The sequence below is a fragment of the Struthio camelus genome, chromosome 12, assembly GCF_040807025.1.
Source record: "Struthio camelus isolate bStrCam1 chromosome 12, bStrCam1.hap1, whole genome shotgun sequence".
NCBI lineage: Eukaryota > Metazoa > Chordata > Aves > Struthioniformes > Struthionidae > Struthio > Struthio camelus.
The window spans coordinates 19679947-19706229 of record NC_090953.1 but is presented as its reverse complement, the minus strand read 5'-3'; the positions used below and the strand labels follow the sequence as shown (position 1 = coordinate 19706229).

Sequence of the window (26283 nt, the reverse complement as noted above, 5' to 3'; positions counted from 1 at the left end):
TAATTTCCAAGTAACTCAACTCAAGATTAATATGGGGTAAACAGAAGCAATAGATGATAATAGCCCCATCAATCACTTGATGTTTCTCAACCAGTTTCAAGCAATGCCATTAGATTATTTTTAAAGAAATACAACTCTTCCAGAGCCCCTAGCTGCCATGCTAACTAACTCCCTCAAGGCAAGTTCATCCTTTCATTTTTGATTACTTCTATAGAACAGCATCAAGAATAAACAGGTGTATTAGCCTGGAAGCTAATTCACAGCTTTTAATTGCTAAATTCCAGTAATTATTGTTTTCTCACTCCAACCAAAAATAGCACATGGAAAAGAAAAAAACCTTTGATATTTATTGAAATTTACAGAAAAAAGTTTTTTAAAATATGGTACTTGACAACTAAGTGTAGGTGAAATTGGTGATGTTAACAAAGACTATAATACTCTGTAATGTTGATTGTGCTTTGTTTAGACTGTAGTAGCATGCCGGATTTGTTAGCAGCTTTCCAAACAGAGAAGAACGTATGGAGCATGCCTGAGTTTAAGAAGTAAAGTTTGGACTGTCAAAGAATTTGACTTCACTGGAGGTCTGCAAAGACATGGGGTCATTTTGTTTCATATTACTTGCAGGTGTAAGGAATAAGTATTTAATGTTCGCTATGATTTTACTCAGGTTCTAAATTCTACAGTGATGAATTAGTAAACCAAAACAGTGAGGGGAAACTAAATTTTCTATTGCTCCAAATTTACAAACTGGAAAAGCCTGAATTACACTAGAACGTGTTAGTATTCATGCAGATTCATTTTTAAAAATCCCTTCATGCCTTCTCCTGGAATATCCATTTTTCTCTGGGTGCATGGCCATTCTAAGTCCGCTCTCACATGAAGCCAGAGTGCGTAGTGACTGGTATGTGGACACTAAATTACAGTCATTTTAACTATATGTATGGAGCTAGGGGAATAACTCTTGAGGTTTTATTGCTTTCATTCAGGCCTGTCCCACTGCAGGTGAAAGAGACTCTTTGTGGCTAAAAAGCGGTGTGTGGCAGTGGTTTCCTGTCTACCTTTCTGTTTTGCTTTGGTTATTCTTCCTGAATAACGCATTTCTTGTATTATTTTTTTGCCCAATTTTTCTCAAAATATGATTTTTATAATTAAATTATAGTTTGCATAATTAAAATGTGAACCACAGTGTATGGATTGTGTATGAGCATATGCCAGTCAGGAGAAGCATTCTCTTTTCTTGTTAACAACATTGTTTACTTAAGAGATTATTGTCTATATTTTTAACATCTTTTCCGTCAGACTGACCTGGACATTGAGAGCTGATGCATTTCCTAGAAGTAGCCTTCTGTGAGGAAAAATGCCTGGGTGGTTTGGTGAATAGGCATCTTGATGTGGCTGACTTGCTGCCACAGTGAACGAAGGAGACACAATGGTCACAGCTGGGGCAGGAGTCTGGAGCCTGCTGGGACCAGACTACCTTGTCTCCCTGGGGTTGTGGCAAATTGGCTGAGAGCAGAAACTCGCATAGCTTTTGCAAAGTATGTGCTGCCCAAGCACGCTAGCTGTTGAATGATATTTTTCAGTAAAATCCTATTCATGCAAAAAGCTCCAAATGCAGAGAGCTCCTGCTGGAATCAGTTCAGTTTCAATGAGGAGATACAGTCCCCGTGGAGCGGAACGCAGTTTTGAGGCACTAAACTCAGAAAGCGTGCAGTTAAGGAACATGTGTAAGTGTGTCACAAAAATTATTTGCTAATACAGTGGGAGAGTTAAGGGATTCATAGCCCATCTTCAACCTAAATGTATTTACAACGTGTATCAAAAAAGAACTTGTAGCTTCTGAGACCGGCTCTGTTCTTTGAAAAGTGTCACTAGCTGTAACAAAATGTGTGAAGTGTCATAGGACACCAGAGAAGAAAATTTAAATATGGCAGGAGGAAAGGGGTCGTTGTGTATATGGCTGGAGTGTGAGCTACGGTACACTTGAAATCAAGCTGTTAATTTTCAGAAGATTGAATTTTCTCATGATTTGATATTATCAGTATGTGGTACCTGAAACTGTAGTAACACGATGGCAGTTTAAAGTGCCGGAGGCTTTTACAGGCTCAGTCCACAAAGGCCACGTTCTTAGTGCTGCAATTGCTGATGCTGAATTCAGTGACAAGAATGAAAGCTTTGTAGACGCTTCCCAGAAGATTTGTATTCCTACTATCAAATTCACAGTTCTTGGGCTGGGACCCCTTTTAAGATTTGTGTAGCTCTACTGGAGATTTCAATAGGACTAGTGAGGTGCTTGGAATGACCCATGTACATAAGTGCTTTGCTAGACTACAGATCAAAATCACTGGATAATATTGTTGTTGTAGCCATGATGGGATCTACACATACAGAGATGCAAGCTTTGTAGAGGGAGTCGATGTGTTTCAGTAGACCCACTGATGTACTTGGGAGAAAAAGGTAAGTTTTAAGGTACTTAAGGTTGGGTATATAGTTGTAACTAATTAGTCACATTGTGGCTGCATATTAATTACATTTGATTTTGTTATCCTCTGCGTCAAGTTTTTTTCCCACTTTCCACATGAAAATATAGCCTTCGGTGGACTTTGTTACTTTATCCTCCTTAAATCTGTATTCTCAGTTGAAGTAAATAAACCAACACAGTAAAGAGAGTTGATAGCTACTCCATCTGTATTATGGCACACAATGATGGCTGGAAGTTAAAGGTTTGATATATAGATCTATTTTTTTATTGCCAGCCCCTGCCCCTGAAGAAAGTATTAAAATTTCCAGATGAGTAACCAAACAATAAATAGATGAGACAGTTGCTGTGAATATCTGATTTTTTGCATAATAATGAGATATTGCTGGATAATACACTTTGCAGTCCACAGTTTGTCTACATTATCATTTTGATTGGACAAATGCATAAGAAAGATATACAAGTAAAGCCATGCCAAGTCTTTTATTTTAAATTGATTCAGTGTGAGAGTTCAGTTTAATTTCCAGGACGTTTTAAAAAGAAAACAAAAACCCAGGAGTATCCCTACATACATACAAAGGCAGTCACACACGCACAACCAAAATACGTAGCAAATACCAAATTTCACAATTAACTTAGGCACAGCAGAAATATTCCGTGCAAACTGCCACCTCTTTTTCTTGCCAGTTAGGGTAGAATTGGGGTCTTTTTCTGTCGGTGTCTTCATTCTTGCCACGCAGAAGACTCACAAAACACTGTGTCTAGGAGTGTGGCTTAATATGCAGGGAGCCCTTCACATCACAGCAGTGTCTTGCTACCTGCCAAAATGGGCTGATGTGAGAGAGGCTCATGGGGTCAGGCATGAATGGCGGTGTGCATGGGTGAGCTCCCTGCTCCATGTGTAATGGAAAGCAACATAAAGTCTAGCCAACCATACCTTCAGGGACAAAATATTAGTCTGCACATCTCAATAGTCTTAAATGTAGCGTCATTCTGGGGCAATTTTGGAGGGGGAAATACTGCACCTCTTGAAGTCACTGCCAAATTTCCTCTAATTGTACCCTGAGTACAGCAGTGCTAATGGCATCACTGAAGTAACATCTCTGTCTCTGCCGCCTTTGCTACCAATATATTGTATGTGTGGGTCAAAGCTTCTCCTCCTCAGTTAGAAAACTAGTTGTCACAATGAAACTAATCCTTTTAAAATTAATTCCAGACCTTTTTGTTTCTGTTTGTTTTGGTTTCTGTTGATAATCAAGATGAGATTTGTTTTGTTTTATTTCTAAAAGATTAAAAGCTGTATTTTTTTTTTATATATATTCTTTCACTGACCATAATTTTGTGCACTTGACCAGGGCAGGAAGACCTGTCAACCCAAGCTGTGAAATTAGTTTCTTCTGGGCTGCAGGTCTCCTACTGCCTTTGTTGGTCTGGTTTTATTCTGAGCCCTATAAATCTGGCAGTTGTCATCTTCTTCTTGCTTTATGCTGTTCTCTTCTGCTATCTCCCAGTCCTCTCCATGCCTTGCCATAGAGGTTGGCTCTCCCCATGTTTTGGGAAGGCAGGGTCATGAATTCCTTGCTCCTCATACTCCTAGTGATTGTAATAGGAGTTTTTGGTGTGCAAATGATGAAAACACTTAGCAGTTTCAGACACATTAAGCACTAGAAACCGTAAAAAAGAAATGGGTCCAAATTTTGGCCTAGTTATTTATGCTGAAGTGTCCCACATTGAGAACTGACAGCTGGACTGTGCCTCAGTTCAGTTCCTCATAATCCCTCATGGCCTAACCGATAGAGAGGCGTTTTATGGGTTCTTTTGCCTCAGTAATGCCCATATTTACAGACACATACAGTCAAATTCAAGCCTTAAAGTGCAGACTATTTTCGTGCAGTCTGACTTTCTCTGCCTTGGCAAATTTATAGCTTACCACATTTGGCCTCAGAAACATTTTTCTTGTATCTAGTTGCTGGAATTACGTAACTGACCAATTATGTTTTAAAGATTATAATCCAGATAATAGGTAACAAATTCTTAGTGAAGTCATCAGGTTAAGTGTACTGCAGGTGCGACATTTTCTTACTAGAATTTGATTTATTCACAAAATGATTTTCCTATTCAAATCAACTCTCATGCTTCCGTTGTCCATGGATAATTAAATAAGCTTCCCAGTTTATTCATGTGTTCTAATTTACATAGGGTACCAACCCCCCAAAAGTCCTCTGTTCACGCAGACAAAAGACATAAAATACATAGAAAGATAAATGTAAATGTCAACCAAAGCATAGAAAGAACAATACTGGCTGGTGAAGGCACTATCCCTGCAGCGTGGAGTCTAGCACTGGGTGGTCTCTTGTAAGCAGCGGTAGCAGGGGCTGAAGCAAACCGTGAGGAGCGCTGGGGAGTAGTATTGTCTTCTCCTTCTCTGGCTTCTGAGGTCACAGGAAAGTATGGGTCTGTGGTATTGAAACTAGGCAGAGCTTTTATACTCTCTTTTTACTCCCGGCTCCTTTAGCGCAACTTTATTGGGTATAGTCAGCTACTCAGAGCAAGAGTTGGCCTTTATTGGACTTCTTTCAGGCAATTAGTCTTTGTATAGGCCCTCTGTGGTAAGATAATTTCATCCAAAGCTTATCAGACAGCTCTGTGCAGTTGTTTTAACTTTGGAGGCTTCTCACAGCCAGAGGTTCACATTTCCCGGAGGTTATTTTCACAGTTTTGGATCCTGCTGTGACTCCTGCTACTGTAGCGTTTGAATTCTTCACATGCACTGATGCACTTGCACAATATCACCGTGGGGTTGGGAAATACTGTTTTCTTTATGGTGAGCAGGCACCAAAGGACTCAAGGGATCAATATTGTAGCAAAGAATATATAGGTTGCATCTCAGAAACACTAGCTATAAAAATGCTTAGGTACTGGAACACGTAAGGTAGGTTGTTGTGAAACTCTGTCTTTGTAAGTTTAGAGAAGAGGGTATACAAATGCTCTCAAGGCCATCTAAGTCTATTTCATGATCTTTGGGTACCAGAAGATCATTGTATGATCTCCTGAGAGCCCTCTGCTTTTTTTATAAGACCTTAAGGACACCTTGGAAGTCTGCAAATAAGTTGGAAAATTAACCTAGTTTTCCATAATTGTAGGCAAGTGCAGTAATTTTTTAGAGTATCCTGTATCTTCACCACAAAAGTTACAGATACAAGGGCAGAGTGCAAATTGACGTTCTGCAAATGAGGCTGGGGCTGTCCAAGCAGCAGCAGATCCCATTTCAGAGACTGCGGTTGTGCGTGGTGCGATATGCAGGACTGTGCCAACAGCTGGGTAATGCTCTAGTTAGTGACTTTGGGAATCATCTGTGTGAATTGATTTGTGATTCTCAAGTGTGTGGTGTAGTAGCGCTCTTTTTTTTTTGCCCAGACGAGGCAATCCAGCTTCAAACATGTCTCTCTTACACGCAGTTTAAACTTTACACTCAAGTTTTTTCTTCTCTTTCCCCAAGCTCATAATTTAAGGGAAAAAACATCAAAAATAAGTACATAACATGGTGGAATACAAATCCTTAAAGAACTAGCAGAACCTTCAGTCTGTTTTGTTTTCCTTTATGGTATTTTGTTTTATTAATAAGACTGGCTCTATATTCATGACAAAATAAAACAGCTATTTCCAGTGAAACACACAAGTCTTCATTAGACATCAGATATAACTAATATTTGATGTCATAAATATTAACGACATGCATGTCTTTAGATACTTTAGAATCAACTCCAAACATTTTTGTTTTGATTCTCTCTTATTTATTTATTTTTATTTCACATTGAACAAGTAGAAGGAATTTTTCCCATTTCTCTGTAAAAAGGTCTATAAATTTCTGCAGGCAGATTTAATCTTTTGAAACCACTTTTCAGACTGTTTGAATGAACATATTGTTCAGTGCATTTTACATGGCTAAATATGGACACCCAGGCAAAATTATCACTTAGTGTCACGTGACAGAAATGCATGTATGATGGCCACCAGTTTGGCTGTCACTAAGGACTAATTCTGAAATTTCCTGATAGAACAGCATTGATTGGAAGAAACAGGCCTTCGACAGGAAACATTAACAGACCTTCATTTTCTATGGCCACAACACAGAGCGTAAACTGTCATTTGTCATCCGATTTCTTGTCCAATTCTCTGTAGGTACTGAACAATATTTGGTGTTGCCCAATAAGAATGGCCTCAGTACCATAAATAGATAGTTAATAGTTCCATGTGTTCTCTAGAATGTGTAGACTTGTACTTAGACCACAAAGTCTTTCATTTCCTATAAATAAATAATGATTAAGGTTATCAGTTTAATGATTTATTGGTGTAGAGCGCAGAGACTTCCAGCAATGTAAAATCTGAGACTTGATCTTTCTGTAATAATTGGGGTCAAGATGAAGTTAAAATATCCATCCGTTTGCCAAGGAGACAGGATTCTTCGTCTGTGGAGGAGTAAATGTAGGATAGAGGGTGCGCCAATATGAGGATGCCGAAATTATTCCCCCAGGAGTTGCAAGTTGCTATGTGTATTTGCACGTGTTTGTTTCTAGGGGATTCGTTTCTTTTTTGTAAATGTTATTTTATACTGAGGCTATAGAAAGGATCTGATCTCCACCAAGCCAACACTGCATGCTGTCTTTGCCTTAGAATCTTTGTTCTTAAATTATTACACTAATAATTTACTGTCTGTTGTGTCAAAAATATGTTGCCCATGTTTCAGTCCTTTTTCCAAGACACGTTTATAAGTGAACAAGCACAACCAGTTTGGTAGTGACATAGTTCTTATAACCAATCCCTCCGGTTGTTCCTATAATAGATGGCTGTGCTGTCTGGGAGCAGTTAGGCATGGTGTGACTTGGTGTAGTAACTCTGCCTTCTTTCTCCTCCAGCCCCAGATTCTCTTTGTAATCTCCTGCAAAAGCCTCTGTTTCTCTTGCAGCTCTCTCTCATAACGCTTATTCGTCATTCATGTCATTCAGGGAGGCAGCAGATCAGTAAACAAAAGTAACCACAAAGTTCAGTTCCGTCAGATAGCCAGTCTCCTTTGGACATCAGTCTCATGCGTCATTATTTCTAGATAAAAACATTTTCCAGGTGGGGTGAAAGTGGCTTTGGGGCTAAGAGACTCTCCGGTGGTAATTTGCCTTCAAGTGAATGCTAGTCAAGGAAAGGACAAAGCTAGAGTCTGCTTTTACCAATCCATTGATCTTAGAGAGCATACCCTAAATGTTAATGTGCAAAAGAAATATAAGGGGGAAGACAGAGACTTTGTATCCAAAGGTTAGTTTGGTATTAACTGAGTTGCATTAACGCAAGAAATGTAATTCCTACAGAAGCTGTTCTTCTGTCACCGCATAAATCCTGAAGGGCTCTGTATATATACTCAGATGAAAGGAAAAATAGATGTAAGCCTGGGATGGGAAGTGTAGGAAAACAGTAAGTTAAAAATAAAAATAAAAAAAAACTTAAGGAAAAAAAAAAATCTCTGAATGCTTACAGAGCATGAGGGAAAGAAATCCCGTGCTCTTTCCAAGCCTGTGGAACATCATAGCTGTTGTAAATAGGCCAGTCCCAAGGAGATCATACATGTACCAAGTGGGAGGAGATTATTTGCTGCACCATTTTAGCTTGTTTGATTTATCAGTAACTAATGGAAAGTTGACAGGAGCTTTGAACAAAATGATTTAATGTGTCATAAGCCTGAGATTTGGCATCGAAAATGTTTTACTTATAGTATTTTCATGTGGTGAGAATATAGCCAAGTTGTTAGCATTAATGAAACCCATCCTGATTTCTCTTTGTAAGATGCATTATTCATGTGCTATTATTAAACAAGGAATTTAAGGCAGTTAGGACAAGTAGTGGGACAAGGAAACAAAATACCCTTAAAAATTGCACCATTCAAGACAATAACAGATATAAAAGCAGAAGCTTATAAGTTGAGGAGAATTGCTTCAGGTTAGCAATGAAACCAATGTAATCACTTGTGTTTTTAGATAGTGTGGGGGGTAGAAAAACAGTTTAGGCAGTCCTAGTGGTTGTGACTAACTGATTTTGGTTTGTATTAACTAAATTTGGAAGTTTTTAGCCTGGCTTACTGAGGAAGTGAGGCTGATGCAACCATGTTTTCTGTCAGTGTTCTCTCAGTCACTGCAAGTAACGGTGAACGTTTTGGCCAACTGCAGTCGAACTTGAGAGGAGTAAAAGACCTCTTTCTACTAAGTAACTTCCTACGTATTTTCTTAAAGGTGTTGGCTGGATAGAAGAGATAGGCTCAAACTAGTTCCTTTTTGAGAGAAAGGCAATCTGAACCCAAATATTATTCACTTTGGCAGCAGTAAGCCAGTCAGTCAGTGGGTGCATCCTCTGACAAGTCAGCAAACATCTAGACATTTCACCTACTGCTGTCTCTTGTCTAGTAGGGTATCATACAGGAACTGGGAAGGGAGGGCTGTTAAAACAAGTATGGTTTGGGGGAAAAAAGAATATTATGTTTAGGGAACCAGGTAAATTTATTCTAGTGATTTTGGTATGATTTGTTTTTTGACACTGTTCTATGTAAGCCATCCTCACTGAGATCAATGGGAGCTGTTTTGTGGACTGAAAGTATAACAGCATCAGGACAGCAGTGGACAGTCTTGGAAACCACCTGTGTGCAGAGAGAGCTCCCTGAGTGCTATCACTAATAGCTCCTTACAGAACTTACAGAATGAAATCCTAATACTGCTCATACCAAGGCCATTGAGGGAGCTTATGAGAACAGATTGAAATTTTCATTGTGGCAGGGTCTGGATCCTGCAGTATTTGAGAAAACACTGAATAGCAGTATTTTGTCAGATCTTTCTGTTGATTTTTCAGTGCTGTGTGTGTTAACTATTACACAGTTTCAGCTAGTGAAAGATGAAATGGAAACATTCCAGAATAGTCTGAATCATGTGTTTTACACAATTGAATCTGCTGCGTTGCATTGCCAATAGCTTGACGACTTCCAAGGAACAGAAAAGTAAATGGCACCTTATTGCCTAGAGCTTTGAATTGTCCATAGAGACTGAGAAATGTGATTTTATTTTGAAAAGAAAATAAAACAAAATTGATCAGATTTTTCACGTGCATTTTCTTGAGCCTGGTATGCATGATGCTTTTTGTAGACATGGTAGATATTTACATACATAATTTAACTGCATAGGAACTTTGAATATGAGCTTTTGTTTGACAGTCTTGCTCTGCGTGACTAAAATGAGACCAAATCTGTTGGGTGGAAGTAAGGAGCACACAAAGGAGACTTCATTAAGTTGCTAAGGAGATTAGTATTTGTTCGGATAATTTCTTTTAGTCAAAACAACAGTTTGGGGGGAATTTACTCCATACAGACAATATGAGTCAATCCTAGACAGCTCCTTCAGAGTCAAGTGTTTTATAGATAGAGCTGATTTGGCAGAATGAATGAAATTGGTAAGTAAAAGCTTTCTTTTAAAAAATTTACTAGTATAATTTACTAATGCAAACAGAGGAGGTGAATAGTGTATGATATAACGTGCTTGCAAAAGTGGGAAGTTTTCTATGGCCCAAAGAGAGGCCGGGGTGGGAGCTTCTGCAAGATAAATTAGCCTCTATGAAGTTCTGTGCTGCTACAGCAAGATCTTTTCTAACTCATGAGTTACCCAAGCTAGCACAAGACAAATGACCAAAGCACTGCTCCGAGGGCTGCTGTGCAAAGGTCAGCTCAGGCTTTCCTCTCAGCCAATGCTGAGAAGAAGTGAACTGGCATGATTTGCATCTCCCTCTCCAGAGAGAAAGACTTTACCCGTTGGTGTCCTGGGAGATACAAGGAAGTCCACCTGATATCAGGATCCTCTGAGGAGCCAAGATTACGTACAGACGCTTGCTAGTGTTCTGTGAGATCATTTCCCAGCCTTCCAAAGAGGCATTCCCAGAGGTGAAGTGGATGAATATTGATACTTCTGCTTTGTATCCTCAAAAGCTGAAGGAGAAGTCCACGCTGAAAATAGTACTTAACTCAGTGCTATTGACCTCCTACCCAACTATGCCACATCCACATTCACAGAACCATAACCTCCCTGACTTGCACTGAGAACTATGGAACACATTGTTACTGACTCAAATTCATCTCACTGAGTTTCTTTGCAGACCCCAAAACTGTCCCATTAAGCTATATCTCTTTACTTTGAAAGAAAAAAAATCACCCTGAGTTTGGTAATGGTGAAACAGTTGCATTTTTTTAGATGATTTGTTTAGTTATAGGAACTGACAAAGGAAAACGCTCAGGAAAAGAGAAAGAATTGGGAGGTTTCTCAATATTTTGAGCAGAAGAAAAAGCAGTGCTTAGCCACATATGCAGCCGTTAACTGCAAAGAGAATGTTAACAAATGATCAAGAGTGCTAGGTGTCTCATGTGTTTTCCTCTTTTCTAATGTTCTGGGTGGCTATATGAGCTGACATATCAGTCAGAGACTCTGTTCTCTGACAAAGCTTTGCTTCACTTTGGAAATGCATTTTGTTTTATAATTCATGTCTGTAACCAGTTAGGAAGCTGATACACAACTCAGAGACATCAATTACAGATAGAGAAAGCTGACCAGTTTGATAGAATTTGACTGCTACAGGCAGAGCTGGGTTTATTTTCCAACCGAGCGCCTTCATCTGAACATTCACTAGGTGCCCCTGGTGATTCCTGCCTGATGACTTTCAAACAGTCTGATCTTGAGCTCATGGAAACATTTCAGAATAGCACCAAGCTGATAAAAAAGACAGTAGATCTTTGTATATTTTCTGATTTTTTTAAAAAAAAGAAAAAACTCAGTTCCTCAAAAACAAGGCTCTGGTAGCAGAGCTTGATGAGCAAGTAGACTCAGAAGGTGTGGCCTAAACCACCTTACAGTAATGGGATTTGTAATGTCTAACTATGTATAGACAGGAATGGGATTTGTAATATGTAACTCTGTGTACACAATGAAGTTTACTGTGAATTGTCCTTCATTTAATTCACTCGGAGGGGATGAAGAGAGCAAGGTAATTTCCAGAGTGGTCAAACTCTGCCTGATTCCAGCTGGTATTGCCCGTTGTCTGGATTGGGCTGACCAGCTCTGGCTGTATACAGGCAGAGCAGGAGTTTTGGCCCTCTTGTGCCCTGGTCCCCTTCTCTGGATGTGCCCTCTCCCCTCTGGGGACACAGTCAGTCATACGAATCTGATTTAGAACTGGCTGAATCCTTTCTGGATGGCTTGGGGCTGGTGGCAGCCATGAATGAATGCATTCACTATGACCAGGGCAGCGCTTGGGAAAACTTGTCTATGTATATGTCTGCATTGACAGCTGGGCCAGCAAGCCTCTTCACACTGGAGAAGATTATACTGACAAAATGTACTTTCAGTGACATGACTTATGCCATGAGTTCCCTGTGAAATAGCAACAGCTTTAATACCAGTTTAACTATGCTCACTAGGGATTTTGCTAGTATAGAAATGCTACAGAAAGTTAACAAATCCTTCACCGTTACATCAGCTCTAATCAACATAGCTACGATGGAGGCATGATTGTCAGGTTTAATCTCATTAGTAAAATTCCACCACAGGAACCCATCTGCCAATTCTTTTAGTGCTGATTTCAGAAGAACATCCCGTGTTTTTAACTTGGGTGGTTTTATCACAAGTCTCACTGCACTGGATGCTTTACTTAACAGTCCTGGAGAGCTGAATACTGGAGATTCACAAATGTTTGTTTTGTTGTTTAGAAAAGGTGTGTGTGGGGGGGGTATGTCTGTGGTCTTACTACTGCAGACGAAAGCTGGACGATGTGGTTTTGGTGCAGAAGGATGGCTCACATTGAGAAAGCAGAATCAAAGCACAGAAAAGACAGAATTTCTCAAAACTTTGTTTTTTATAAATCTCAAAAGTATTAAGAATGGTGACTTTGTAAATGTTCAGTAGGAAGTTTCTATTGACGGTAACGGAACTAACATTTTTACCCTGAAATCCATACCTGTTGTATAAAGCTTTCATGAGCATGAGTGAGTCAAGCCATGCTGTAACTAGGGGATTATATGACTGATCAGATGAGAAAACTCAGCATTGATGAGGCAAACAGCAAAAGACAAGCCCTTCCCTCCCTGTAGAAGGGTTTATTTTAGGAGTTGTGTGTCTCCCTCTGAAATACACAGTATCGGTCATTTTCTGGGAGAAAATGCTGGTTCCAGTCTTGCAAATCACGAAAACGACTAACTTAAATATATCCTTTGAGTAGCAGGGGAAACACCTCCATGTAGTCCGGGTAGTCCTCATATAGTTCAAGAAATACGTCTGCTTCTCAGACCCTGCAGATTCTCAGACCCTTCTAGACCTATGAAAGATGAGGAAGGTGTAGCTAAGAAAGAAATGAACAGGACCATTAACAAGTTTACTTTCTGCAGGTGTAGAGCTGATGAATGTCTACTTTTGTTTCTGTTACAATTGCGCAGTTCTCTTAGGCACCAACAAAACAGAAATTAGGAGTCCTGTTCAGTCTTCTGCATAACAGGGTTCAGTCTCCCACTCATCCTCTTTCCCATGTACCAGAGAACTTTCTTAACCTAGAAATTATGAAGGTTAATTATGAAATTATCATTAGCAAGGGCTCGAGTACATCAAGCACAGGTTGAGAGCAAACAAATTATACACTTGTGCGTTTACAGGCTCCTTCAGCAGGTCCATGCAGGCCTAATCCCATCCTGCTCTGTGTGTGAGCAGTCTTAGTACTAAATAACCCTATGCTGTAAAAAGTTGAGGTGAGCCCAGAGCACAGGGAGAGATCATGCCAGCCCTCTTTATGTGGGCCCAGAATGCTTTTATAAAGAGGCATAGGAGAGCTATCCATCACCCATTACCACCAGGGGAGGGGTGTCTCCCGCAGACGAGGCAATAACATTGTTTTAAGGCCCTGGGATGCTAATTGCACCTTTCAGCTTCTCAGTACTCTGTTCCCAGGAACCTAAGTCGTTAACTGCTCGTAGCTGAGTAGTTATAAGTGAAAATTTCAAGCCAGGTCTGCAAAGACTAGACAGGGGAGAAATATGGGAGGAGGTAGGAGAGAACCAGATGCTAATATTGCTCTGGTTGCTGAGGAACAGTGGAAATCTGTGATACAGAGGAGCTGTGCTTGGGATTGTTTGAAGAGATGGTTGCCATCTGCAGATGGCAATGGAGCATTACCTTCTGCAGCCTGGGGCTTCTGTCCACCTCGATGTCCTGCAGCAGGACCTGCAGGACCTGGATGCTTTCTCGTGCCCTAACAGTGACCGGACATTTAAAGCAGATGTTTTTGGCCAGAGCTGATTGACACAGACTGTATTGATGTTCCGGGATTTCAGAACAGAGGCTTTGGCGCCTGATTGTTTGTTTCATCCAAGTCTTTGTTTCATGTTTAATTGGTGGCCCAGTCGCACTGGAGGCGGTAGAAATAAAATTACTCTGTAATTAGTATCTTATACTGTTAAAACATGGAAATAATGTGTGGGTGAGTGAGCAGTTTGGGGCCAAGAGGTCCTGAACTCTCTTTGACAGGCACTAGATGTACTGGCAGTTTTTGAAAGGCTGGGAAGGCACCTCCTGCCATTGAGGCCAGGGGAGTTTGGCACGCCTGCGAATAGAATGGAGTCCATGTTTTGGGCCCAATCCTTCCTTTTTTAATCTATCGTCTCTCCAGTAGCCATAAAAGCAAGCAAGAAAGGGGATGGAAGCTGAAGCCTTGCCTAAGCCTAAATGTTTTGATAGCATGTTTGGGAGGAATGCATGTTAAGTTAATATTTACAAATAAGCCTTGTATATGCGGGTGGTTTGCTGCTGTCTGCAGCTGTTTTAGTTGGGGAAGTGGAAATGCTAAGAGTTCTCCTGTGGTGTGAGATTATTCTTGGCTGTAATGTCTCTCTAAGGAGCTGCTCTAATTAATGCAAAATACTGTAGTTACTACTTAATAAATATCGAGGCCCTTCTAAATAGCACAAAATTAAGAACCTTTATTTGGTAGTGCCTGTGAATGAGGTATGAGTTAACCTTTCAAACATGTGTGTTTTCTAGCAGGGCCATGTTACAGACTTACGAGGGAGCAGGACACAGGCCCTCCCTGCATGCTGTGTCTCTGCTCCAGCCTGTTCTGGCCACCACAGTGCTCAGGCTCCCAGCAGAGGAAAGATGACAGAAAGGCCATTTCGACTTAGAAATGCTGCCAGAGCAGGAGCAGAGTCCATCTCCATCCGTCCTCATCCATCTCCTCTGAAAACAGCAACCGTTGCTCTTCTCCCGTGTGGTCTCGTGGCTTGCTCCCAAGCAGCCCAATGGGAGCGAAATGCCGCATGTTACTAGTGCCGTGGCGGCCTGAGCAGCGGCAGGCGCTGTGCGGGGTCTCCCGCGGCAGCCGCGGCCCAGGGCCCTGCCCGGGCGAGCGGCCCCCGCGCTGCCAGCGGCTCTGCGCCGCGGCCTTGCCCGGGGGCGTCGCCGGGCCGAGGCGGGCGGAGCTCGCGCGGGTGCCGAGCGGCGCCGCGGGGGCCGGGCAGCTGCGGGGCGCGGGTATGGTGGAGGGGCCTCGCCAGGCCGAGCCCCCTCGGCGGGTGCCCCGCGGTTCTCCCGAGCGCGGCCCCGCGCAGGCACGCCGGCCCTCCGCATGTGCGCTGTGCCCTCAGCGCAGCGGGGCGGCAGGCCGCGGAGCGGCGAGCACGTTGCGTGTGCTTCTCGTGGAGGGCCGCGATCCTCAGGGAGCGTGAGCAAAGGGTGGGTGCTTTCCATTTTTTTCTCCCTCACTCTTTGTAAGAAAAAATATTATCTCCCAAAACGCACCGTGGCTCGGCGCAAGAAATCTAGAGCCTGTATTTTTTTGTTGTATCGTGTTGTATTTTTTTTCCAAACAAGGGTGCTAGTGCAACTTGCACTGTAGTGCAAACGGACCCAGAGAGAGGAAGATAAAATGAATTTAAATTCCAAAGGGGTTTCAGTGCTGGTTTCCTAGTCCCCGAGTCAGCAATGTGTTTGTGAAAATTCAGCCTTTTTGTCTCTTAGAAAAAAAGGGCTAAATCTACATCGGTGGCCCAGTCTAGGTTTGCTATTCTTTGCATTTTCTATTCAAGTGAATGAGAGTGAATGAAGTGGCCTGGGACCCTTTATTTGATCTACTCAATTGCATAAAGTGACAGAATTCTAATATATTTGTTTAATGCTCTTCAATGGGGCTTTCACTTTCCAGCTTGCAAATGAAGCCTCGATCTGCAAAGTTTTGTCCTTTTTTTTTTTTTTACACCTTTTTTTTTTTCCTGGCAGAGAGACCATATTTCATAACTTGGGCCACGGTTTGAAGTGATTTCGAGAGGAGTTTTAGACTCGAAAAGTGGGAAATAAAGAAACAGATGTGAAGTTATTGTAAATTCTTATAGTGGGCTCTGGGGCTATTGTAAACCCACTGCAGGCGGTCCAAAGCCTCTCTTTTTCATGCTGTAATTGAAACATATTAATTAGATAATTTGTTGTTAGTTTAAAAGAAACAAATACAGCCCCTCTAAGGCTTCACAGCCTCGTTTTCTTTTTGTTATTCAAAACAAAAACAAAAAACATCAAGTGACATTTATATTAGGAGTCAAAGATAATTCTGCACTGAAGCTGACGAAGCTGCGAAGTTTTTGCTGCCTTTCCCAAGGAACGCTTTTGAGGAGAGGCTTGTTCATAAAATTCCCTCTCATGGGTCGCTGAGGATTTCTTTTCTCTCTACCTGGCAGCGATTGCCCTTCCCCACAGACACGATCCCCGACCGTACTTACCAGTGGCCAAGAGAAAATAAATACCCTGGGTGAGAAAGATCCTAGCTACTTTCAATAGAGGATTCAGTCTTGCGGGGTGGTGTCTTGTCACACGTCGAGGGGGGAAAAAAAGGAAAAAAGAAAAAAAAAAAAGGAATATACCGACTAGAATGGATTCACATACCATGCACTGAAATGCGGCAAAAATCCGAGTCGCCAAGCGCGACTGGGTTTCCTGGCTTACCTTATACACCCGGGTTCAGGCACTCCCTCCTAAAGAAAAGACCATTTTGCCTGCAACGAACGTCTCCTTGCATCAAATACGTTTAGCTTATAATGTCTCAGTGGCAAAAAAAATAAAAATAAAAATAAATAAATGAAAAACGACCCTAACAAAATCTCTGAACCTGACACTGAGCTCGGTGGAGGCTGATTCACTCGCCCCCCTTCGTCCCTTCCCTCCACACTGTTGTCTCTTGCCGGTTTATTTCAGATCTGTGTTTATTGACATTGGACTTGAGCCATTAGGGAGATTTAACAAGTCAAAGCAGTAAATTCAAGCGACGCACTGAACTGCGTTTGTTTGAAATAAGCATCGAAACATTTCCCAAAGTGCGGCAGGCGGAGATGCGCGGCGGGCGCCCGGAGCGCGCCTCAGCGCGCGGCGGGGACTGCGCGGGCGAGGTGGGTCCTGGGCTTGGGCAGCCCGCGGACGTCGCAAAGACAAGGAGGAAAAGGGTACTCTGAAAGTTCAGTTGCCATTCTTACTATCGGCTTGCGTAGCGAGGAAGCTATTGCACCTTTAAAAAATATTTTGTTTTGGGGTATAATCTTTTCAGATCATTATCTCAGCTAATTGCTATAGAGTTTAAAAAGTGCAGCTTCGTCTTTTTAGCTGAGCTCATGTTTCGTGTCTGAGGATTTGTTCTGACTGCTAGATCTTAAGAAATTAGGAAAACAAGAAAAAATCCTGCTCATTTAAAAACGTAGGTCATCGCCTGTTCAGGAAAAGTTTGTCGAGTTATGTGTCCATTGATCTGGTGATAAGTTTTGAATGCTTTCTTTAGCTGATCGTGTTGATATAATCGTGGGTTGGACTTGATGAATGAGTTCAGTTGTCCCCCATCTGACAAGCTTTAGCAGCTTCATGCATTTTAATCAGCCCAATGATTCATTTATTTTCCACCTTTTTTTCTGTGTGTGGGATCCGTTCTCTTAAAAAAAAAAAAAAAAGTCGCAACTGGATTAATTAACCTCTACATTAATCTTAAAACTTTTGCGAGTACCTCGCTATATGTAGTTAGAGAAATGGGTGTGTCACTTGCTCTGTTTATGGTCCAGAAATTCAGATAGAGATCAAGCAGGGATAAATCTCCTTAAAATCACTGAGGTAGAATTACCGAAGCCTGTGCGTTCATTAGAATACAATGGCGGTTTCTTTTTAATAAGCGTTTAAGCATCCAGTTATCTTGTGACTGCGTTGTTAGCGCAAACCTCTGAGAGACTGATTTACTAACTTCACTAGATTGCTTGTATCATTTTCAACAACTGCAGAATCTTCTGCAAGATCCCTAAAAGAACTGAAGAGCCCTACTGGAAGGTGCTCGGGATCCAGTTTTCATTCCAGTCAGCTACATTGACTTTACTTTTTAAAAGTGGCTGTGTTTTGGTTTACAGAAAAACTAATAAAATTTTGAGTGTTACAGCTTCCAACCTACCACTTGTTAAGACTGTGATTAATAGAGATGAGGAAATAATAACATTAGTCAAAGTAATTACAGTGCTTTAGGAGGTTTAAATCACAATTAAAAGACTACAGTGTTCTACTTTTAATCTGGAAAAGATTTTGGTATGCCTCTTGCTTGTAAGAAAACACACAAATGACAAAAATTTAGTTTTCTGAGCCTTCAAAGGAAAACAATTCTTTAAAGTTTTTTTGTCTTTTATGTTTTTACTCTATATCGTAGAAATTCACTAATTGTATCCTTACTAGAGAAATTTAACTGGGAGCAAGTAAGCGATAAATATGCACACACACATGCATATATGCTATATGTGTATATATTCAGTATAGCTCTGTATAATACACAAATGCATATGTGTATCTGTGTGTATTTATAGACAAAATACAGAAAACGCACTTATTTCCTCAGTAATCCATTGGTAATGACTATTTAATAATCTAGCATGTTGCAGTATGTTAATAATTGTATTTTTAGCAACCTCATGTGAAAATGCTATATAGATTATCTAAATATTGGAATAATGTCATTCCTTTTTCATGAACTAATGCTCTTACTTTTCTCATGTAAACTCTTCAAAAAGACAAATAAGAAACTAAATCTGCATTTACATATTTTAATGAGAAAATATTATTTGGACGACTAGGTTCATAATTTAACGTAGACACTTTTTTAGCCTTTGTCTTAAAACACACATGCTGGGAACAAGAACATCAATATTTAAAATGTCATGCTTACTCTGTACAGGAAAAAAGTTAAAAAGAAATTTCTTTACAGCTTCGATAGACACGCGTTTTGTAGGTGTTTTTTCTTTTTTTCTTTTTTTATCTTAAGCAGTTCACAACAGAACAACAGTTCAGTTTCCAGCAAACTACCTAAAACTAGAAAGGTATATATCAAACAAAAGTGCATTTTACACATTTTATAATCATTCCTATTCACAAACATTTACAGTTTCCCTAGCCCCTTCTCTGCTTGTCTGCAAAGCTCCAGCAGAAATCAGGATTACCTCCGCAGTTTGGACCTGCTGTTATGACGCTTTTCCACGATTTACCAGTGACTTCAGCAGCTTTTCATAAGCTATGCTGGGCGTTGTGCTTGGTAACGGATTTATTTTTATTATTGATTTTGTTTGTTTCTAAGCTATGAAATAAATAGCTACAAAATGGAAAAATAAACAACCCCCAGCTCCCCAAACCTTCAAATTAATCAGAGGTCAACAGACAAATTAACTTCTCTTTCTCTTCCGCCTGAAACCTGCAGTAAACATTCACGTTACAACAGGTACTGCAGAGGGGACCTCCTCTGATTTCCAGTGCAGGTTCCAGTCCAGTATTTACAGCGAGGCGGGCGCTGCGCGGGCAGCGGCGGTGCGCGCTGCGCTGCGCTGCGCTGCCAGGCGGCTCGGCCACCCGCGCGGGGGCCGCGGCCTCGGCGCCCCCGCCGCCCCCGGGGAGCCGCCGCCGCTCGCCCGCCCCCGCCCGCCGCTCGCCCGCCCCGCCTGAACCTGTGTGGCCTCGGCTACCGGCGCACCGCTCGGTTTTAACGGTGAGCCGGCCTGCAGGTCCTGCGGTCTCGCCCTGCAGCAATGCTGCCCTTTTTCGTAACAGCAAAGCACACGCACGCACACACACGCACAGAGGAAACAAGCGCTTTGCAGGGTTTCCAAGATCCAAGCGGTTTGTTACTTGGAGGCTGGAAACATTGCTGCTCTCATGCCGTGAGATTGCAGCCGTTTCACACTGTTTATGATTTTAAAGATCGGTCCCATATAAAAACCCTGCTCTTCCCCAGACAAAGGAAAGCAAACAGGCAAAGCCGGGCAAGGCTCGTCTAGTCTGCAGCAAAGCGAAGATGCCTGAAGTACTTTTGGAAAACTAGTGATGCAGATGGCAGTTCATACCGGGCGGGGAGGGGGAGGGCAGCTCGGGTTTGTTTCATTTTGCCCCAAAAGAGCGGAAAAAAAAGTTAAGAAACAGCAAAGAAACCGAGACCCTGAAGGAGAGCACGGCGGAAAGGGCGAAGCAGAAAGGCGGCTCACATGAATGGCAAACCTCCGTTTTCGCGCGGGGAGTTTTCTCTGCCTTCAAGGAAAAGGAGAGAGAGAGGGAAGGCAAGAAGAGAAAGGCAGGAGCGAAGGGGAGAGGGAAGGACTGCGAGGAAACTTTGGAGGACGGGCGGCGGCGGCGCCCGCGCGGGCGGCCCGGGTCAGTGCACCGCCACCGAGTGCAGGGCGGGCGCCGGGCTGGTGAGAGTCTCGCTGGGGGTGGCCGGGCTGCTTTGGCTGGTGGCGGTCTGCGAGGACGTGGGGCTCAGGGAGGGCGGCGAGTTCGAGAGGATGGTGGGGATGGGCGCGGGCAGCGCCGGCAGCGCCGGCACCGCGGCGGGAGTAGGCTTGATGGGGACGGGGATGGCCGGCAAAGTCTGCCCCCCATGGCAGAGCGGCTTAATGGGCACGCCGTACGCGCTGTACTCGCTGCTGGCCATGGAGATGGGGGTGGCGGTGTCGATCATGCCGGAGCTGTACATGTGGGGCCAGCCCGTGCCAATGGAGCTGCCCACCGTAGTCAACTGGTTGGGGAGGGGATAGGCGGCCGGCATGGGCTGCATCGTGGAAAAGGCAAGTCCGCCGGGCATCTTGTACTCTCTGGCGATGATGTTTTCGATGGCGAAGGGGTGCTTAAAGCTGGAGGGCTGGGACACGCCGAGGTTGTACGTCGACATCTGGGGCAGGTGGGTGCCCGTGGCGGCCAGGGCGCTGAGGCGCAGCTTCGCCTGCTGCTGCAGGTACTGCGCCGCGTCGGCCGGCTTGCTGGGGGCCAGGTGGTCCGACTTGACCACTTTGAAGCGCTTGCGGCGGCGCAGGAAGCTGCCGTTCTCGAACATGTCCCCGCAGCTGGGGTGCAGCGCCCAGAAGCTGCCCTTGCCCGGCTGGTCGGGGCGGCGCGGGATCTTGATGAAGCAGTCGTTGAAGGAGAGGTTGTGGCGGAGGGAGTTCTGCCAGCGCTGCGTGTTCTCCCGGTAGTAGGGGAACCGGTCCATGATGAACTTGTAGATCTCGCTCAGGGGCAGCATCTTCTCCGGGGAGCTCTGGATCGCCATGGCGGTCAGGGAGATGTAGGAGTAGGGAGGCTTCTGGTCACTGTACGTGTTTCTGCCCGGGCGAGGCATCTTCGCTAGGGGACCCACAGAGATCTGCAGAAGGGCAGCGACAAGGAAGGGGTCGGGGTGAGGGGAGAGGGGTGAGTCCGACAGGGTTTGCACCGACACCCGGCCGAGGCAGCGGCTGGGGGCGGGGGTGGAGAAAGAGAGGCGCGGACAAGGGGCGCAGCGGAGCTTAGTCCTCCGGGAGCGGACGGGGGGCAGGGGAGGTGAGCCGGAGCCGTGCGCCGCCGGCGGGGGGAAGCGACGTGCCCTTCCTCGGTCCGGCCTCGCGCAGCCCCGCCGCCCCGCAGCAGCCCAGCGCCAGCCAAGTTACTCTAGTGTTAGCTCTGCCTCCTGAGGTTGGGGAGGAGGAGAAGGGGACCCCCTTCCCATCCCCTCCTCGCCCCTCCGGCTCCCACCCCACTCCGCGCCAGCCCTACATATGCCCACCTTAAAGTTGCTGCAAGTTGACAGTCTGCATTCGGGACGCAGCTGGGAGTCCGGACTCTTTCCCACCCCGGTCCTCCGGCGCCTCTCTCTCTTCCTTCCCGGCCACTGCTCCGTTTTAGTCCTGAGGCGGCAGCGAGCTGTCTCAGTTTGGGGAATCCTCTTGTACACCCCCCGCCTTCTCCTCCGCGGGCTGAATCAGCTTCTTTTACACCACCGGCAGCTGGACTGTAGCAGGGGCTTGTTTGCTTCTCGGCAGCTGAGATGAGCTAAGTAGTTGCCTCCATGTCCTTCCTCTAACCATCTGATAGTTTTATGTGGTGACATGAGCAGAAAAGACCCCTGTAGAGGCGCTTCATTAATGTGCCACTTCTTCGCTATCATATGACAATCGCCTTGGGAGGAGGGGGAGGGGAGCGGGGAGGAGGGGGCTGGAGAGAAAGGCATAATCTGGTTTCATTTACACCTATTTACATGGACACCTTGGGCCAATAGGAATCATTTCCATTTGAAGACAAGGCGAGAGGTGAAAAGGCTCCGCAAGCGGAATTGCAGTGTGATGGTACCCAGTAACAGGGGTGCGGGGGGGGGGGGAGAGGGGGAGTGAAGGTATGCACTAACCTTTCTGTGGACTTTGCAGGAAGCTTAGTCTGCAATTCACACTTACAAATGGAGCTACCGAGCAGTGGGATGTTTGACATGGAAATTGCTTGGCTGTGGTATTCTGTTTGTTCTGCATTGTTATCTGATTTGTATTGTTGGCTAACTTAAGGCGAGTCTTCTTCCCTGGTAAGGAGAGACTTTCTCTTTGCCATCTCCGGCTGAGCCCTGCCTCGCTCGCGAAGGCTTGTTTTGGCGAAGAGAAAAGACTGGGGCTCCTCCGTACCCGCCCGGGGGAAGTTTGCCTTCCTCCCCCCCGCTCTAGACGCGCGCGTTGGTGTAGTTCCCCGAACCTGTTGGGGCCAAAAGGTGGAAGTCGCCTTAAAATCTGTCGCGGCGCCCGGGCTCGACCTGGGCGGACGCGGCGGCGCCGCCGCCTGCGCTCGCTGCCCGCCGCCTGCGCCGCTCCCGGCCCCGGCGCCCCCGCGCTGGCTCCGCACGGCCCGTCCGGGCTGCCTGGTCCGTGCGACTGGCCACTGCGCTGGCTACCGGCAACCTGAAACCTCCCGCGGGAGTCCCTGAACGAGCTCACGCTGAGCTTGTGCCTCTGCGCTTCGCGGTGCACACGCTCAAGTAGGTACAAGCAGGCGGGCTGTCTAAGACGCGAGTTGCGGCTTTCTCTGCTCCGCTCTCCTGCCTCCTTCCCCAGTGCCACGGCCCGATCCTGGAGCCGCAGCTCCGCCGAGCACCTCGCTGCCAGCCGGGTGCTCCGGGAGGAGGCTCAGGCCCTGGAGGTCCCAGGCTAGCACTGGTGTATGGGGGAAGTTTGTGTGATGTGTATTCCCGAGGCTGCGGTGCATCCTGTTACCCTAGAACTAGGATAAAAGATTGGCTCAGGAGCTGCAAGCCCTGGAAGAAAGATCCGTTGTGGTGAATACGCATCCACTCCATTAACAATATTTTCGGAGTCGGTCAATAACTCACCAAAACGTAACTTAAACACGACGAATTTAGGAGATTAAACAATTTCATTAATATTGAAATGGCTGCTGAGACTGAGCGCGGCCGCTTGAAATGCAAGCGCACGTTTTTCAATATTAACAGAAGTACTTGAAGAAAAGAATAATGTCACCTTCTTAATTCAGCAAAAATAACTGGGGTGGGGGAGGGAGCGCCCGCACCGACAGCCTGTGCGAGATGTGGGCTCTGCCTGCAGATTAGAGTCTCCTCTTAGGGACAGTTCCCATTAAGTAAGGCTCCCTGAAATCCTGCAGGAGCTTGAAAACGCATTTAACACTGCAACTAGACCCGACGTCGTGTCTCTTAAACTGGGTTCCCCGCTTGCAACCCAGCTGCCTTCCGTCCCGCCTAATCTCTCTCTCCCGGGGCATGATGTCGTTTAGAGAATAACGGGGAAATAGTGGTGTTTTCGCGGAATCGGAGCAGCTGAGCTTGGCCCCGCGATGCCAAGCTGGCGAGCCCGGGGGGAGGGGGGGCCACAGGACCTGCCGCATGTCATGACCCCCTGCAGAGAGGGGCCGGGGGGCTCCGGGGCGTTCAAAGCCTGGGAGCTGTCGTGCTCAGTTCACAAACGCCGAGGTGCTCTGTGCCAGCCGGGCGGGGCAGGAAACCGGCCCTCACACTTTTTTGGAAGGTAAGAAGGTGATGAGCTGGTGGAGTTTTCTTAGAAAGACAGTACTCTGAAATGAGCCCGGATACACCGAGCAGAAGGCTTCTGGTTTTGCGTTGAGAACCCCCAAATATGTGAATTTAAGGGGAGCACCCTCCGGTACGCACACAGTGAACTTCTAACAATCCCCCGTTCGGATTTTGTCTTTCAGCCCAAGTTCACTCCTTGGGATGCCTGTGAAAACGAGAGCTCAAAAGCAGCAGCACGGGCGTAAATAAAATCCACAGGCTGACAAATTCTTTTCTTCTTTTTGCCGGTGCCTTTTATTTTCGAAGAAAGAAAAAAAAAAACCCACTGGCGCAAATGGGAACCCATAAGCTGTAAAGTTAAAGACAAGTCGACTTCCGTTGTCATTTGCTGCTCCGAGTGCAAATGAGGTATGTTTGTAAGCGGCCCGATTTTTTTCCTCCGTGCAAAGGAATGTGTGAGCGGAGGGCTAGGGCGGGCAGAGCGATCCCGGTAATTGATACCCAGAGTTTCACCTCGTGTTAAGCACCCAACAAATGATAGACTTGGGCAATATAGGATTTAAATGTAACTTGTAGCATTTGCCTTTTACTTTGAAAGCCAACATTAGGGGAGGAGGAGAGGGGGCGAGTGCGAGTGCTTGCAAAGTGATTCTAAATCCATTGTGCAGAAAACCAAAACAAATAGACGTTTTTCTGAAGCCTAGTTCAAATAAGAAGCTCAAGAGAAGTGTTGGGAAAACTGTATAAAATACACATAAGTCAATTATATCAATGTGCAAACCTAATGGAAATCTATTTCGTGCAATAGCCATTCAGCCCTTCCATGGAGCCCATCACGGACCACCTTTCTGCATGGAAGGTTCGCAATAGCCTCCTTTCCCACAAGCAAGACCACACACGTTTACAGATTTGGTAATAATTTATGCTAATTTTCCTCCATAAATCCACAATTCGCTTCAGTGGCAAGCGGGGCTGTTGAGAGAGGAAAAGGAGACAGAAAAGTGACAAATACAATATTGATTTTGAATCCTTCTGGCTGCAGGCAGGTGTGTTCCTTTGCAGAGGGGGAGGAGTGGGAGAGGGGCTGTGGGAGGAAGCCAAGAAGTTTTCCAGGGATAAAAAAATCCACACACCGTGAGAGAATAGCTCACACAACCTTGTTAATATTTACAAACCAGTTGGGAGAAAAGAGAAGGGAGGGGGGAAGTACCAGCTTCTTAGGGTTTCCTAGGCTGCGAAACACAATGCCAGGCTCTGAGCAAGCTTCCCCCGTTTTGGAAAGTCAACTCCAGGCTGCTGGTTGTGGCTGCATTTCGGCTAAGCCTCGCTCTCTTTTTTTGTGATGGTTCTGTTTCTCTTTGCTTCTCGGGGGCCGGCAGGGAGAAGGAAGCGGAGAGATTTGGGCTCTCCCGCTTTATTTGTGTGTTTGAATTCCCGGTGAGGAGTGCCGAAGTGCTCCGGCCGCTCTGGGAACTGCGGCTGAGTGCGGCGGGGCTTTGTCCCACCGCACATTCTTTACCAAATCTGCCACTTTGGCGTGAAACTACTTAGCGCCTTTTCAAAAGGATTTTGTTCCTTTCGCATTGAGCACTAAACAAACTCCCCCTGCCTGTCAACGCTCAACTGAGGACTGCTCCCCAAACCTATATTCCTAATAGCAACGTAACCGCTTGGGATTTGCAGTGCCCTTTGTGCCAGAGGGGCCGGGCTCGGGCACGGCTGCGCCCCGCGGGGCTCCGCACTCCGCCGGCCCTGCCCTGCCCTGCCGGCGCCCGCTGGCTCCACAGCGCTGTCGCGTTACTTAATGCAAGCTGTCTACCTGCCCTCTGCCCGCCCGCCCGCCCCGTCGGGGGTTTCAAGCACCGACAGCGCAACACGGGACCTGGCCCCGTTGCGCCGCGCCCGGGGATGGGTCGGAGGATGTCCCTTGCCGTAGGGCACCCTCCTTCAGCCACAGGCAGTAGGGCTGACGGACCCTCACCCTCACCTGGGTTCGGGGGGAGGCAGCCCTGGCACTGCCTGCCCTCCCTCTTCACCGGGGGCCCATGCGGCCCTGTCGGGCGGCCCCCGAGGAAGACGGGCTCGGCCGTGCGCGCTGCCCTGTGCCCGCCTCGGCCCGGCTTACGGGGTGTTTGGGAGCAGCGGGTCGCCCGCCGGGGGCATGCGGAGCCCCGGCAGCGGCTGCGCCCGGCCCGAAGTCTGTCGAAGCTCAGGGGCCTCTCGTGGCTGCGGCGGGGCCGCCCTCGGCAGCGGCCGCTGCCTGCCCCGGGCGCCCCCGGGGTCCTGTCCCTGGGCGGCGGGCATAGCTGCGCCCGGCCCCAGCGCCTGAGGCTGCCCGGTGTCCCAACCCTGGGAAAAGGCTGCTGTTCCCTCTCCTCCGTCCCAGGCCTGTCCCGGGGCACCTGGCTCCC

The 26283-nt window shown here is 45.7% G+C and overlaps 1 protein-coding gene and 1 long non-coding RNA gene across 4 annotated transcripts in view; one reads left to right on the top strand and one right to left on the bottom strand.

Annotated features, from left to right (window-relative positions):
* The window catches only part of LOC104148338 (uncharacterized), a 280102-nt gene that overhangs the window by 129835 nt on the left and 123984 nt on the right, over nucleotides 1-26283 (top strand). Inside the window, exon 3 of one of the 3 annotated variants that reach the window (XR_011143617.1) lies at nucleotides 24055-24280. The exons of the other annotated variants lie outside the window; for them this stretch is intronic. This is a non-coding gene — a long non-coding RNA (uncharacterized lncRNA). The remainder of the gene's footprint in view (nucleotides 1-24054; nucleotides 24281-26283) is intronic. 3 annotated transcript variants of the gene reach the window in all.
* On the bottom strand, nucleotides 20231-21193 carry FOXB1 (forkhead box B1). Its single transcript, XM_068957781.1, has one exon. The coding sequence runs from the start codon at nucleotides 21191-21193 to the stop codon at nucleotides 20231-20233; it is 963 nt and encodes a 320-aa protein (XP_068813882.1).

Coding starts and splice junctions, on each gene's coding strand:
- FOXB1 (XM_068957781.1), bottom strand. CDS start 21,193: ATGCCTCGCCCGGGCAGAAACACGTACAGTGACCAGAAGCCTCCCTAC.